We start from the raw sequence: 15,929 nt of genomic DNA, 5'->3' as shown, positions 1-15,929 counted from the left end.
CACAGATGTACCTCTAGGAATGTTGGATTTTAAAAACTGAGTATCATTTCTGTAAAATTTTAAATATACAAAATAACGGTTTGCAACTTTCATGGACTTAATACATAAGGTAAACATGACTAGAAATGATCTATACCAAATTCACAATAGTGGCTACCTCTAGGGAGGGACATGGGAGGATTCTGGCTTTTCTGGAACATTTTAGTTCTTTAAAAAATAATTAAATCTGGAGCAATTATTGCAAAATGCTAACATCTTTTTAATTTCTCTTGGGACACACACTATATTTTTCGCATTTTTACTATTTTTTTTTACTATTTTACTGTTTTATATTTTTTTCATTTTTCTATTTTTTACTATGCACAGTAAAATGTATTTATTATCATGTTTATATAAAATATAAAGCAATATATATTAAAGAAATTCCCACAGTCACAAAACTATTTTCAGTTTCATGTATTCTTTTCTTTATTCATTTGAATATTATTGAAATTATAGCATAAAAACATTTTTATATTGGGAATGCCTAGAAGTCCAGTGGTTTGGACTCTGCACTTCCATTGCAGAAGGCATATAGGTTCAATCCCTGGTCAGGGAACTAGGACCCCACATGATGCATGGCATGGCCAAAATAAAAGAATTCTACATTATAACTTTCTCCAATTATTTAAAAAAATTTTCAATTTTCCCAAAGATCCTTGAGGGGTGGAGGCAATATAGCAGTCAACCATTTTAGCTTGTAGAGGAAGGACATGTTGAAACAAACGTCTTACTTGCTGAGTCTGTCTAAATTCTTCGAGCAGTTTCAGTGCCATCTCATAGTCTTTCAGTAGATGGTGTGCCACGGCATAGCCAATCCAGGAAGCACGTTGTGTCGGGCGCAACTGAAGAAGCTGATATCTTGTCTCCTTAAAAATAAAAAAAAAATCTTTTAAATTCTCTTCACTGTCTTAAGTTTCACTAAAATATAATCCATCAGTTTTAAGACAACATACCTTTAATTCCTTTCTAATGAACTGAATGAACAAGTATCACTGAACTCCAGAATAAAACAAAAATACTGAGGTGGACAAAAAAAATTCATCCAGGATTTTCTGGAAGATGGTACAGAAAACCTAGATTGAACTTCTTGGCCCACCCAATACTTTCTATGTTCCTCATCTAAACTTAAACTCTAGAATACTCCATAACGCTCACTGAAAGACTGTCACTGAAAAGCTGTCCTTGGAGTCAATGCTGTTGGGCTGCCTTATAAAATTAACTGTATATAACAAGAATGTTTTCTGGTAACTGAACACCTTAAGAGAGAGAATAAGATCGCTTTTAATGACAACAGTTTTCTGCATATTAAATTATGATATAAAATTAAGACCTACTTACATTGTTATAACAGGCCCACAGACAGGCTGGACAGAACCAGAGAAAACACTCAAACACCCGACTGGACTTTTCTAGCAGAAAACACCACCGCTGCTACTCTTAAGACAGCTCAGTATTTATGACATTAGGAAGAAAACGCCAGAAATTCCACCTGGTTGCCAGGAAGAATCAAGACCAGCACAAAAGCTTCAGACCAGCACAAAATCTAACTTCCCTACACAGCTCCAGCTTCCTCGTAGTTCATATATGTCTCCAGGTTTTAAGCAAGTGTAACTGCCTAGAAGAACAGGGTCTCATGAAAAACCCTAGCTGCAATGAGTTTTAAAAATGTAATGTTTAGCTTCTATGACTGCCACTGGAACGTGTGCTGGCCATCTACGCTATAGGCCATGAGGAGAACCATGATTAGATCTTTCTTTAAAAGAGGTATCTTTGACAAAACAATTGAGACAATATTCACATCTAAGTGTCGTTCCTTCTAGGAATACCGCATTAGGCTCTTAACAATCTCACCCCTTATTTCCATTGTTATTTCTCTGTCATCCCCCTACTTCATTAAAGTCTGCCTCAGTTTTCATCTCTCTGTCAAATCCTGCCATTATCCTGGGCAAATGCAACACTAACCATCCAATAACTTTTCTTCTTGGAGCCAAGATTTCCTCCTCTTTAATGATCTCCACCCTGTTTCAGGGACCTACTCCCACTACTACACCCTAGACCTTACTGCCGCCCAGAAATCATAAATTCAGGTATCTCACTCTGGCTACAGCTCCTTTGCTATCAAAACTCTCACTTGGGACCTTCCCACCCTTGTTCCTAGATACCACCAGTACCTCTAGTTCCTGGAGTCTTTCACTTCTAACCACCAGCTCTTTTATCTTTATTTATTTCACAACCCCTCCTAGCAACCAGTCTCCCGCAAATACTGTTCTTTATTCCTAAAGATAAATGATTTGAACTCTCACCAAACTTAGCCTGCTAAGTCCTAACCAAAAAAAAAAAATCACATAACCTTGATGAATTAATTGGTGCCATTATTAAGTTCAGCAGAACCCTTGAAACTTCTGCAAAAGTCTAAGTATAGGGTAGAAGGACTTACAGAGCAGTAGAAGGGCAAAAGGAAAAAAGATAATGAAAGAAGACTTACCTAAAGAGAACTATTAAGTCTCGGTAGCCTCCTTCCCATGAGAAAGGGGGAGAATTCCATTTTGAACATTTTGAATTAGGATACTAAGTGGGGTAAGCACCTGTAGATGCCCAGTAGAGTTGACAATAATGGTCTGGGACTACATGTATGGCAATCCTTCTCACGATATCTTGTATTTTCTAACCCATAATAAAGCAAGCTAGTCAATCTCTACATTTAGATTTCTATTATAAAAGCTGTTTGCCAAATTTGTAAATATCAAGCCCACAAAGAATATGGTACAATATTAGGACATAGGAGATACTCTAGCTTTTATAATAAAAAGCATTAAATGAATAAACCAGTTACCCTTTTTGATCAATTTATGCAATTCTGCAACTATCACTGGAGGGGAGATCCCAAGTAACTTCCCCCTTCTACTATAGAATGCAATTAACGATCAAGTCTACATGATGTTAAGTTTACCTCATTCTGAATTCACATGCTTTTAAGTTATAGCTATCGCAAAAACATGTACACTTAAGACTAAAATACTTACTCGATAACCTTCAAGGTCTCTCATTTGGATCTGCAACAGAGAGAGATCCCTCAAAATTTGCAGATTATCTTTATCTAACTTGAGGGCATTTCTGTAACATTTAATAGCTTCATCATATCTCTTATCAGAACGCTGCAAGAGTCCATATACATGCCAACCTATTAAGTTAAGGAAACAGACATTCACAGATACTAGAATATACTATGCTACATATTTAACAGAAAGCTTACCTTAACAAAACCGTATTTTGTTTGGGATTTACCTTAGAATGACTTGAGTAAGAGGGGGATGATACTGCTACTGCTAAGTCACTTCAGTCGTGCCCGACTCTGTGCGACCCCATAGACGGCAGCCCACCAGGTTCTCCCGTCCCTGGGATTCTCCAGGCAAGAACACTGGAGTAGACTGCCATTTCCTTCTCCAATGCATGAAAGTGAAAAGTGAAAGTGAAGTCGCTCAGTCGTGCCTGACTCTTAGCGACCCCATGGACTGCAGCCTACCAGGCTCCTCTGTCCATGGGATTTTCCAGGCAAGAGTACTGGAGTGGGGTGCCATTGCCCTCTCCCAAAAGGGGGATGATAGTGAGATGATAAAAGATGAAACCAGATCAGCCCTGATTGACAGTTGTTAAATTACTGAAGCCAGGTGATAGGCATATAGGGTTTCATTATTCTAGTCTATTTTTGGACATGTCTGAAATTTTTCATAGAATTTTTTAAGTAACCTTAGAAATTACTGGTAGGAATTCTTCACATTCCCTACCCCAAGTCCTTCACTTTCCTATGCCAGCATCTCAACATGCTCTTAATATCAAACACTGTGTATTAAAACAGAATATACACAAAAATTGCAATTATCTTTTAAAACAAGTATATATTCATTCAATCAACTACAAAACATGTTTTAATTCACTAGTGATTAAAGATGGAGGAGCCTGGTAGGCTGTAGTCCATGGGGTCACTAAGAGTCAGACACGACTGAGCGACTTCCCTTTCAGTTTTCACTTTCATGCATTGGAGAAGGAAATGGCAACCCACTCCAGTGTTCTTGCCTGGAGAATCCCAGGGACAGGGGAGTCTGGTGGGCTGCTGTCTATGGGGTCGCAGAGTCGGACACAACTGAAGTGACTTAGCAGCAGCAGCAGCAACAGTGATTAAAGACCACAAAAAAAAGTAAGTTTTTATTTAATATAAATTAAAGTCTTAGTATATCTTGGAGCTACAAAATGTATCACACTTACACACCCTTTCTCTTCACTCTGGGGTAAGCACTGGGATAAAGAAATAAGTATTTAGTATTCTGAGAGAACCCTAAGCTAAATATGTAGAAAACAACATTAAGACTACTGATGTTCAATACTGGTCAAGAGCTAGATGATTTAAATGCAAAACATTAACATAAAAGGGCAATACGCGAATTCTGAGTAAGTATACAGACAAGCAAAACATAAATTAAAATAGTTTCAATGATCATCCCTAAAGAATATTTTTGTTTTCTTACACACTGGGGTAGTGGTAAGTATCCAGTGAAGTAACAGCTAAGTCCTTGTGCAGCAGAAACCAAGTTGAAGAATCAATATGATAGTTATACTAAATAAAATCTATCTTACAGGTTCCTTCTGAATGTTCATCTAAGATTTCTAAAGCAAAGTTTAAGGAACTTTTAAGGAACACAAAGTTTACTATACAGGTAAGTCATTCGGAATGGGGAAACTATCACTCTGTTTATGGATGTATATGAAAAAAACAATGGGTTTTAAGTCACATATAATTATCAAAGTTGGCTTCCCAAGTGGCGCAGCATTAAAGAATCCGGCTGCCAATTTAGGAGACACAGGAGATGCGGGTTCGATCCCTGGCTCAGGAATATCCCCTGGAGAAGAAAATGGCAACCCACTCCAGTATCCTTGCCTGGAAAATCCCCAAGGACAGAGGAGCCTGGCAGGCTACAGTTCATGGGGTCACAAAGAGGCGCACATGACTGAGTGAGTGCGCACGTGCACGCACACACACACACACACACATGCAATTATCAAAATTACTTTTCTCTTACACTAAGTACAACTGCAGTAAATATACAGTGCATAGGGATTCCTCTTAAAATCTTCCAATAAACAAAAAACAAAGGGTAGGGAACAGATGAAACTAATATTAAAAACGCTGATAATACTGAAGCTGGACAATAGGTACACAGACTTCATTAAACTCACTCTTTCTTACAGCTTAAAATTTTTCCACAGAAGTTTTTTGAGTTAGAAAAACTAGTAAACAGAAAACAATAAATGAAAATTAAAACTACTCAACTACTACAAAAGGATACAGACATGACTCTTCACATTGTTACGGAGTCCTTTACGAACGAATTCATATGCTTCTTCTTTTTTTCCTAAACAGTTCAATGTTAATCCTTTCATAGCCAAAGTCTCTGAAAAACATTTTCAACCTGTATTTACCCATGAAAGATTCAAATTATTCTCTTAGCAATATTGTAATATATGAGATCTACCAACAGGTACAATATCCATTCTTTAAACCTATAGTTAGAAGAACTTCTCTCCAAATAAAAAGTAAAAATATATTTATGTATCTGCTTAAAGTTTAGCCCTATCCTTTTCTGAAATTCCTTAGGCTGGAACTGAGTTGGTAAAAAGCTTTCTGCCTTCCTGAAGACTCTATAAAGGAAGTTAAGATTATTCTGCTGAAAAAAGGTAACACAGCAGGGTCCTGAGTCCTGTTGAGTTAAATCTACTGCAGCCGACCTCACCTTTCACCTGAAGTCAATTCTACTAAGAATCTAACAATCTGATTTATACTCCACAAAATCACTCAATCTACCTTAAAGTGATGTACACAATTTAAAAGTCACCTACTCAATACTGGACCAGACTTCATTTTTGGTTGTAAGTTTATTCCAACAAAGTCCACTCACTTAGGCTAGTTAACATCAGTTTGCAGTTGAAAAGCACAACACTGGACTGTGTGAGTGGTAACTAACCCAAGAATATGTTTAAGGTAGTTAATGGAAGAGTATATAGAATGAAATAATTCTCTCAATAATCCACAAGACCGAATTACAAAAGATAAATGGTTTTCAAGATGATCTCTATGGACTCTGGTTTTCAGAATACGGTGATCCAGCAGTTCAGGCTCCTATGATCAAACATCTTATTTTATCTGTTTTGACATAATGAACTTCCCCAGAAGCTCCCATTTGGATAAAGGCCTGGAGAATCCCATGGACAGAGGTGCCCGGCGGGCTCCAGGCCATAGGCTCACAAAGAGTCGGACACCACTGAGTGACTAACACTACTCTATTGCTAAATAGCTTGAAAATAAGCTTTAATTTCTAAAATGCTATGAAACAAAAGACTTCTTCCCACTTTCTTCAAAGAATGCTTTAAGCATTATTAGAAACTGAGTAGGGCCAGGCTAAGATGGTCTCGAGAATTACTCAAGTCTAATATTCAGAGACCCAGTGGGCTTTCCTTGGCTATAGGACCATAACTTACATGTCCAACCTGATTCATCCTTTTACCAAGCACTGGTCACCAGTGAAAAAGGATCAGACAAGAAAATACAGACCTAACTGATATCAGTACTAAAGAACCAAGATAATCCAAATGTAAATCAGTAGTATCCTATTTACATATGAAGATCAGCAGATATATTAACAATACATCTACCAAAAAATAAAATGCATTTGATTGTATCTTCATTCTACTTTGGTGTTGCAAATATTGTCCTAATTTTATACATAAGAAATCAAAGGATAAGTCCTACTCAAAGCAACAAATGAAATCAGGTCTATAAAAGTAGAGGTATATGCCTCTTATTTACCAACAGATCAACGATTTCTCATCTATTAATAAAAGTAAAGTCTATAAATATATCTAAGCATTATACTGAAGGAAATAATCTAGAATAATAATGATATGAGGCATAATTTAAAAAGTTAAACATGTATGGACTCTAAGAGGTCATGCAAAGTGGGAAGTATTCTTCTTTCACGGTTAGAAATCCTTTCCATCTGATTGTGGAATTAGATTTTCTCAAAGGACTCTCACAGGTGATACCTCCATGTTCAGCAAATTTCGGATTTGAAAGAATCATCTTGCAAAATTTGAGGCCATTTTTGTATTGCTTCTGTTCATAACATTTCTGAAAAAGAAAAGAAAAATTATTATACAAAATGAATACACATGGAAATAACTTTTCATTGCATTATATAAATTCTAAATTCAAGATTCAAAATTAGGTTTAAAACATATGTGATGGAAAGGTTTTATACCAACTTATATCACTTATAACATGAAGTGTACCTCTGTTACTTACTGGTATCTGAGTATTTTCATTTTTACAGAAAATAAAAAATTGGGACTTCCCTGGTGGTCCAGAGGCTAAGACTCCCAAAGCAGAAGCCCAGGTTCAACCCCTGGTCAGGGAACTTGAGCCCACAGGCCGCAACTGAGAGTGCGCACGCTGCAACTAAAACCTGGTGCAGCCAAATAAATACATATTTGAAAATAAAGACACTTTTTTAAAAACCCCTTATTGTCAATCAATACACTGCTATAGCTTTCTTATTCAAAATCCAAAAGCAAAAACATGTGATCACAAAGAAAAATACTAGAAACAGCATTAAAAGCCTTTGCCACTTCAAGAATGGAACCAAAGCATATACACAAAAAAATCCTGCTATTTATTGAGCAACTAATGTGTGTCTGTACAAAACTTGTTATGACTCATGACAACTCCTTAAGGTAGGTGTCATCATCTCCACTTCACAGATGCAGAAACTTAAAAGTTCATTAAATTTGTTTATAAGTGGGTCAGCCTAGTTGCAAACTCTGGGTTGACTTCAAAGACCATGGTCTTTCCATCAATTACTCTAACACAAATGTAAGCAACCTCTTTATTCCTAAATGTCACCAGCCAGGCTAAGTAACCATGCCTGGCCTCCACAGTCATTAACCATGAGAACACCTTATCTTTAACTCAACCTCTCACTTGTGGTTATAGGTTATTTTCCCTAGTACTCAGCATGCCAAGCTCATCCCCACTTCAAGGCCTCTGCACATGTGCTCTTTCTACCCTCTGAAATGTTGTTCTTCCCCAGACTTTCCCATGGCTGATGATCGAGTTTTCCACATCATCTACCCGACCACTCAAACACCGCCAGCCTCTTACTGTACCCCTCCACACACACATACACACTCTACCGTACTGTTCTATTTTCTACACAGTGCTATCATTTCCTGACATTATTATTTGTTTTTACTTAGTGTCTGTCTTTCCCATCATACTGTAGGCTCCATGAGAACAGGGATCCTGCCTGTTTTAAACATGGCTGCATCCTCAGATTCTAGACAAATAAGCACTGCTCAACACAGTCAATGTGTACAATCTTCTAAGTTCAAAACAAAGCAGGACCAGCAAATGAGAAGAAAGAGATTAATTCTTGCCAACAGGGGTGGCATCTGGAGGGGAAACAGAAAAGTATTCATAGAAAAAAAGTCTTTGAGGCTTATTGATGGCCTCTGGGGGAGAGACCTTAGTGGTTGGGGAGACAGGACAGGAAAACTTTGAATTTTGAATCATGCTAGTATATTATCCATTCCAAAAATATTTTAACATAAAAATTAAAAAAAATAACAATCTGAATCTAGTCACAGGAGTTCATCTGACAAAGACAAGAAGAAAAAAACAAGCAGAAGGAACCACTGGGGAAGAGGAAAAAGAGAAATACAATGTTTTTTTCTGCCTTACCAAGTGATCTGGAAGTAATAATATCATACTATCAACAACAGGAATAATAATAGTTAACACTTCCTGGAAGCATTTACTATGTGACAGGTGCTTTTCTCATTTACTCTTTAAAGACTATGGGATACATGTAATCTCCATTTAGATGGAAACTGAGGCATAGTTACTGAGTCTACATAGCTGGTGTCAGAGCCACAATTCAAACCCAGGTAGTCATCTCCAGTACCCAAGTACTCAGGTTATAGGAAAGTCTTACTAAGTTCAATAAAGAATATATACTTAGTAGAAAAAACAGATTGTAGTTTCAACTTGGCTACTAACCAGTCAGAGAACCTTAGACTGTCATTTACTATTCCTGGATTTGATTGTCTCCTCTGTAAAAGAGGGCATGGAGTAGTTCCAAAATTCAACAAAATGCTAACAGCCAGTTTGGGGAAATAAGATAGGCAGGAACAAGTCATGCAAACTATGTTGATAAGCAACCTGGTAAACTTGTATGGATGTTTAAATATAATGAAAATTAACATTTAAAAGTTACTGTTTGTGGCAAAGCACTCTGGTCCACAATCAAACTAAAAAAATAATTCTATGATAGGCTTCTGAAAACTATGGAATTTGTCACAGCCAAGTTTTACCCACACTTACTGCAATTTGAGATGACAAAATAATTCATTTTGCAGCATGTTCCTAAAGTCATGTAAGCTTATTAAAAAACTACATACTCAGAAAAAATGCTCAGCATTTCCCAATTTGGGGGCGGGGGGGCGGGGATAAAGTGAACTCTGCAACGGTTTTAACTTTTTTTTACTAGAATATAATAAATTAGCTGCTTTTCATTATGCTCCTGATAACGTGATTTGAATTTGAAAATATCCATAGACAAAAAAAGCGTTCTGTCATCTTTCATGTACAATGCAAATATCCTGAAACCCAACTAGCAATTTATATAGATGATTTTTCATTGACATGTTTCAGCTTCCTTAAACGAAAAAAATAACAATAACAAACCAGCTCACCCGAAAGGGGCAAAAAATTCCCTTCTCCAATCCACATTGCGAAAAATAAAAGGATATAAGAAAAACGAAAGTAAAATAAAGATAAAATAAAGGCAAAGTCGAAAGAAGCATTCTGCCACAATTAGGTTTTTACACTCATTTCGCATTATTTGCTCAACACTACTAATTCAGTTCAGCTGCTCAGTCGTGTCTGACTCTTTGTGACCCCATGGACTGCAGCAAGCCAGGCCTCCCTGTCCCTCACCAACTCCCTGAGTTTACTCAAACTCAAGCGTCTGCCTACAATGTGGGAGACCCGGGTTCGATCCCTGGGTCGGGAAGTTCCCCTGGAGAAGGAAATGGCACCCCACTCCAGTACTCTTGCCTGGAAAATCCCATGGACGGAGGAGCCCGGTAGGCTACAGTCCATGAGGTCGCAAAGAGTCAGACACGACTGAGCGACTTCACTTCACTTCATGTCCATAGAGTCGGTGATGCCATTCAACCATCTCATCCTCTGTCATCCCCTTCTCCTCCTGCCTTCAATCTTTCCCAGCATCAGAGTCTTTTCAAATGAGTCAGCTCTTCGCATCAGGTGGCCAAAGTATTGGAGTTTCAGCTCAACACTAAGCACCATATAAAATTAAGATTTAACATTTTCACCGCATTTTCCACGTTGCTTCCCAGGTTTCTTTCTGCTAGGAAACAAAGTGAATGCTCCCTTAAGTGCAACGCCAACCTACCCCAAGAAGCTTTCATCACTTAGCTCATCGCAGGGCCTGTACGAGTTAAACGCAATCCAAGTTCCCTGTGACAACCCAGAGTGGTGGGACTGGGCGGCGGGCAGAGGTTGAAGAAGGAGGGGGCATATTTATGACTGATTTACGTTGCTACATAAGAGAAACCAACACAACATTATAAAGCAATTATTCTACAATTAAAAGTAAAAATAACACTTTTTTTTTTAAAAGCAATCAACAGTTATGCTCGAATTTATAACTTAAAAATGGCAGCCCCAGTCACTGACTTCCCAGAGGGTAAACACTGAGCACCAAAGGAAGACAAACCTCTCTACCAAAGGGAGGGTCGGTCTTCGTCCGAAGTTTTAGCTCCCGGGAACCGGCATAAACCAGATTCCACCCCGCCAGAGAATCGCTCCCTCCTTCACGGGTGTCAGCGCGCGCTGTGCAACAGATTCCACACCGAGCAGAGAACCAGCACACCTGGGTGACGGCAAAAGGTAACCGCGGAAGACGAGGGGCGAGGAGGCGGCGAGGCTGGCCGCCAGGCGCCGCAGCACGCGTGGGCCGAGCCCCGCGCTCAGGCCCAGAGTGACTGCAGCGGGAAGTTCCGGGAAGGACTGTCCAGAGAGAGAGAGAGACGACAGCGGGGAGGCAGCCCGGCGAGGCGGGCGTGCGGGATTCCACAAAAACAAAGAACCCGAGGGGGGGCGCCGCGTCGAGCCCGGGGCTGCCAGCTGCGCGGTCCGCGGCCACTCACCAAGATGCGTTTGAAGAGGTTGTTCTCCTTGGGTGGCAGCTGCACGTTGGGCATGGCGGCCGGCGGGGCAGGCTGGGTGCCCCCCGCGCACAGCCTTGCGGGACAGGCACCAGGGCAAGCCGCGGCTGAGAGTCGGGCTGCGAGCCCCGGATCAGCTCATTGGCCGAGAGCTGGGGCTGGGCGGGCCGGGTAGGGCCGTTGGCCGGGGCTGACAGAGGAAAGAGGAAGACGGTCTGGACAGAAAGCCGCGGCCGCAAGCCCAAGCCTGGGACCCGCGGCGCGAGTCCCGCGCACGGCAAAATGGCAGTCGAGGCCCGCCCCCCTCGAGCGTGGCGGCGCGCGCATGCGCCCGCGGTAAGGACCAGCGGGGCTTGTGTGAGGCGGTCTCCTCAGGCACCTGCCCCCACGGCATGCCTTAGGAGTCCCGCGCTGGCGCAGCGTCACAGGCCGCTGGCTTGTGTTGTGCTCTGCCTGTGAGGCTTTGGGCCTTATATCAGAGTCCGTTTGTGTTTTGTGTGTGTGTGTGTGTGTTTTCCTGTCCAGTGAGGAATTTAAACAGCACTCGACTCAGTAAGTATTTTGGTGTAGGACGAACTTGTTTTCCGTCTTTTTCCCCCTCGACTGACTTGAAGACAAGCCTTTTCTGTGTAGACCAAACAAATACAACGTAAATGAGGTTATTGGACAGGACTTGAAATGGGCTGATGTGAAAGCACGTTTGAAATGTCGAAGAAAAATATTCTCAACAGTATAGAACACCTAACACTGTCAGTGAGAATTATGGTGGTGTCATGGAGGCCATTGATTCTCCAGGTCTACCTAGACTTTCTCCTTAGCTCATTCTTTGTACAATGCCTATGATAATGGAAGACACAAGATTCAAACCCAGGGTCTTCCAACTCTGGGGTGTTTTTCTGCCATTTATAAAACGCACCGTAATGACAGAAATATATCTTTCCTTTTCTCCTTTGCTTTTCACTTCTCTTCTTTTCACAGCTATTTGTAAGGCCTGCTCAGAGAGCCATTTTGCTTTTTTGCGTTTCTTTTTCTTGGGATGGTCGTGATCCCTATCTCCTGTACAATGTCATGAACCTCCATCTGTGGTTCTTCAGGCACTCTGTCTTATCAGATCTAGTCCCTTACATCTATTTCTCAGTTCCACTGTATAATTGTTAGTGGTTTGATTTGGGTCATACCTGAATGGTCTAGTGGTTTTCCCTACTTTCCTCAATTTAAGCATGAATTTGGCAATAAGGAGTTCATGATTTGAGCCACAGTCAGCTCGCGGTCTTGTTTTTGCTGAGTGTATAGAGCTTCTCTATCTTTGGCTGCAAAGAATATAATCAATCTGATTTCAGTGTTGACCATCTGATGATGTCCATGTGTAGAGGCTTCTCCTATTGTTGGAAGAGGGTGTTTGCTATGACCAGTACATTCTCTTGGCAAAACTATATTAGCCTTTGCCGGGCTTCATTCTGTACTCCAAGGCCAAGTTTTCTCCAAGCGAAGGAGAAAAGGACAGATATACCCATTTGAATGCAGAGTTTGAAGGAAGAGCAAGGAGAGATAAGAAAGCTTTCCTCAGTGATCAATGTAAAGAAATAGAGGAAAACAATAGAATGGGAAAGACTAGAGGTCTCTTCAAGAAAACTAAAGATACTAGGGAACATTTCATGCAAAGATGGGCACAATAAAGGACAGAAATGGTATGCACCAAACAGAAGCAGAAGATATTAAGAGGTGGCAAGAATACACAGAAGAACTGTACAAAAAAGATCTTCATGACCCAGATAATCACGATGGTGTGATCACTCACCTGGAGCCAGACATCCTGGAATGTGAAGTCAAGTAGGCCTTATGAAGGATCACTATGAACAAAGCTAGTGGAGGTGATGGAATTCCAGTTGGGCTATTTCAAATCCTAAAGATGATGCTGTTCAAGTGCTGCAATATGCTGCACTATGTTCAAGTCCTGTTCAATGTGCCAGCAAATATGGAAAATTCAGCAGTGGCCACAGGACTGGAAAAGGTCAGTTTTCATTCCAATCCCAAAGAAAGGAAATGCCAAAGAATGCTCAAACTACCACACAATTGCACTCATCTCACACGCTAGTAAAGTAATGCTCAAAATTCTCCAAGCCAGGCTTCAACAGTATGTGAACCGTGAACTTCAGATGTTCAAGCTGATTTTAGAAAAGGCAGAGGAATCAGAGATCAAATTGCCAACCTGTGCTGGATCATCAAAAAAGCAAGAGAGTTCCAGAAAAACATCTATTCTTTATTGACTATGCCAAAGCCTTTGATTGTATGGATCATAGCAAACTGTGGAAAATTCTTCAAGAGATGGGAATACCAGAACACCTGTCCTGCCTCTTGAGAAATCTGTATGCAGGTCAGGAAGCAACAGTTAGAACTGGACATGGAACAATAGACTGGTTCCAAATAGGAAAAGGAGTACATCAAGGCTGTATATTGTCACCCTGCTTATTTAACTTATATGCAGAGTACATCATGCGAAATGCCGGGCTGGATGAAGCACAAGCTGGAATCAAGATTGCTGGGAGAAATATCAATAACCTCAGATATGCAGATGACACCACCCTTATGGTAGAGAGTGAAAAAGAGCTAAAGAGCCTCTTGATGAAGATGAAAGAGGAGAGTGAAAAAGTTGGCTTAAAGCTCAACATTCAGAAAACAAAGATCATGGCATCTGGTCCCATTACTTCATGGGAAATGGGGAAACAGTGACAAACTTTAATTTTGGGGGGCCCAAAATCACTGCAGATGGTGACTGCAGCCATGAAATTAAAAGGCACTTGCTCCTTGGAAGAAAAGCTATGACCAACCCAGACAACATATTAAAAAGCAGAGACATTACTTTGCCAACAAAGGTCCGTCTAGTCAAGGCTATGGTTTTTCCAGTGGTCGTGTATGGATGTGAAAGTTGGACTGTGAAGAAAGCTAAGCACCGAAAAATTGATGGTTTTGAACTATGGTGTTGGAGAAGAGTCTTGAGAGTCCCTTGGACTGCAAGGAGATCCAACCAGTCCATCCTAAATGAGATCAGTCCTGAATATTCATTGAAAGGACTGATATTGAAGCTGAAACTCCAATACTTTGGCCACCTGATGCGAAGAACTGACTCACCGGAAAAGACCGTGATGCTGGAAAAAATTGAAGGCGGGAGAAGAAGGGGACAACAGAGGATGAGATGAATGGCATCACCAACTCAATGGACATGAGTTTGGGTAAACTCCAGGAGTTGGTGATGGACAGGCAGGCCTGGTGTGCTGCAGTCCATGGGGTAGCAAAGAGTCGAACATGACTGAGTGATTGAACTGAGCTGAAACATGCCACGAGATGCATAAACAAAAAACCCTCACCACCAAGATTCAAGTCGGAACCTTCATCAAAAACAACAAATTGCCGATGGAACCACAGATAGTGAATGCAGCCTAGAATTGGTACTATTCAAAGGCCCTGGGTCAGCGCAAAAACATCCTCTAGAGCCCATGCTCCACTGGAGAAGCCACTAGTGAGAAGCCTGCACACTGCAACGAAGAGTAGCCCCTGCTCACCACATCTAGATAAAGCCCAGAGCAACACACACTCAGCACAACCAAAAAATAAATAAATGTATTTTTTAATGTTTAAAAAAAAGAGAGATAGACTCTTTTAAAAAAAAAAGAGACCAACCAACAGATTCACACCCTCCAGTCCTGTCACTTCTGTTGTGTTCTTGTTTGTTTGGCTCTTTGTTTTCTCTCCAAACTCATCTTCCTGTTGCTATTTTCTATGCCACACCTTTCCATTGTGCTTTATCCTCAACCCCTTCACTGAGCATTCTTTTCCTTCTTACCTTCATTGATACCCAGCCCTTCACCAAGGATACTGTCTCTCATTTTGCATCTTCCTCTGCTTACATACTGTAGGAGCTGCTGAGGGAAGAAATCAACATTTTTTTCCCATCTCACTGCCCGTCGCCCCCACCCCCCCCCCCAATCATAAGACTTCACCTTCATTATTTTTGAGTCTACACCAGATCTGTTGTTCTCTTCTCATTTTCCTGTTGGTTGCCATCCTTCATTTGTTCATCTGCCAAGTGACAATAGTTGCCATTTCAGCTTCACTCCTAGTATCCATCTACTATAATTCCAGTAACTATATGGATTTAAAACCCTAGCCTTTGATAAATAAACTGTGGTACATCTAGACAATGGAATATTATTCAATGCTAAAAAGAAATGAGCTACCAAGTCATGAAGAGATACCGAAGAATATTACATGTATTAATATATTACTAAGTGAAAGAAGCCAATCTGAAAAGGCTACATACTATGTGATTCCAACTATATGACATTCTAGAAAAGACATTTATGGAGACAATAAAAAGATCAGTGATTGTCAAAGGCCAAGGATTAGAGGGAAGGACGGATGAATAGGTGAAGCCAAGAGGGTTTTTAGGGCAGTGAAACTCTTCTGTATGGCACTATAGTGCTGGCTACACTGAAAACCTAGAGGGCATACAACATCAAGAGTGAACCCTAATGTAAACTGTGGACTTTGGGTGATAATGACGTGTCAGTGTAGGTTCATCAATTGTAGCA

The 15,929-nt window shown here is 40.4% G+C and overlaps 1 protein-coding gene across 10 annotated transcripts in view; it reads right to left on the bottom strand.

The window, feature by feature from the left end:
• NAA16 (N-alpha-acetyltransferase 16, NatA auxiliary subunit) overlaps positions 1-11,655 on the bottom strand; it is a 63,879-nt gene extending 52,224 nt beyond the window's left edge. For 8 of the 10 annotated variants that reach the window (XM_059892090.1, XM_059892091.1, XM_059892093.1 and 5 more), the window contains exons 1-5: positions 11,323-11,631; positions 7,138-7,222; positions 5,385-5,489; positions 3,066-3,223; positions 774-908 (exon numbers count right to left, since the gene is read on the bottom strand). In XM_059892090.1, coding sequence (XP_059748073.1) covers positions 774-908; positions 3,066-3,223; positions 5,385-5,489; positions 7,138-7,222; positions 11,323-11,376 — 537 coding nt within the window. In that variant the 5' untranslated portion in view covers positions 11,377-11,631. Of the gene's footprint in view, positions 1-773; positions 909-3,065; positions 3,224-5,384; positions 5,490-7,128; positions 7,223-11,322 lie in introns of those variants that run through there. The other 2 variants (NM_001103100.2, XM_059892092.1) reach the window with 2 other exon arrangements.
• Positions 11,656-15,929: the final 4,274 nt, after the last annotated feature.

The sequence above is a fragment of the Bos taurus genome, chromosome 12, assembly GCF_002263795.3.
Source record: "Bos taurus isolate L1 Dominette 01449 registration number 42190680 breed Hereford chromosome 12, ARS-UCD2.0, whole genome shotgun sequence".
Lineage (NCBI taxonomy): Eukaryota > Metazoa > Chordata > Mammalia > Artiodactyla > Bovidae > Bos > Bos taurus.
The sequence above is the reverse complement of the archived record's forward strand: the minus strand, read 5'-3'. Positions and strand labels throughout refer to the sequence as shown.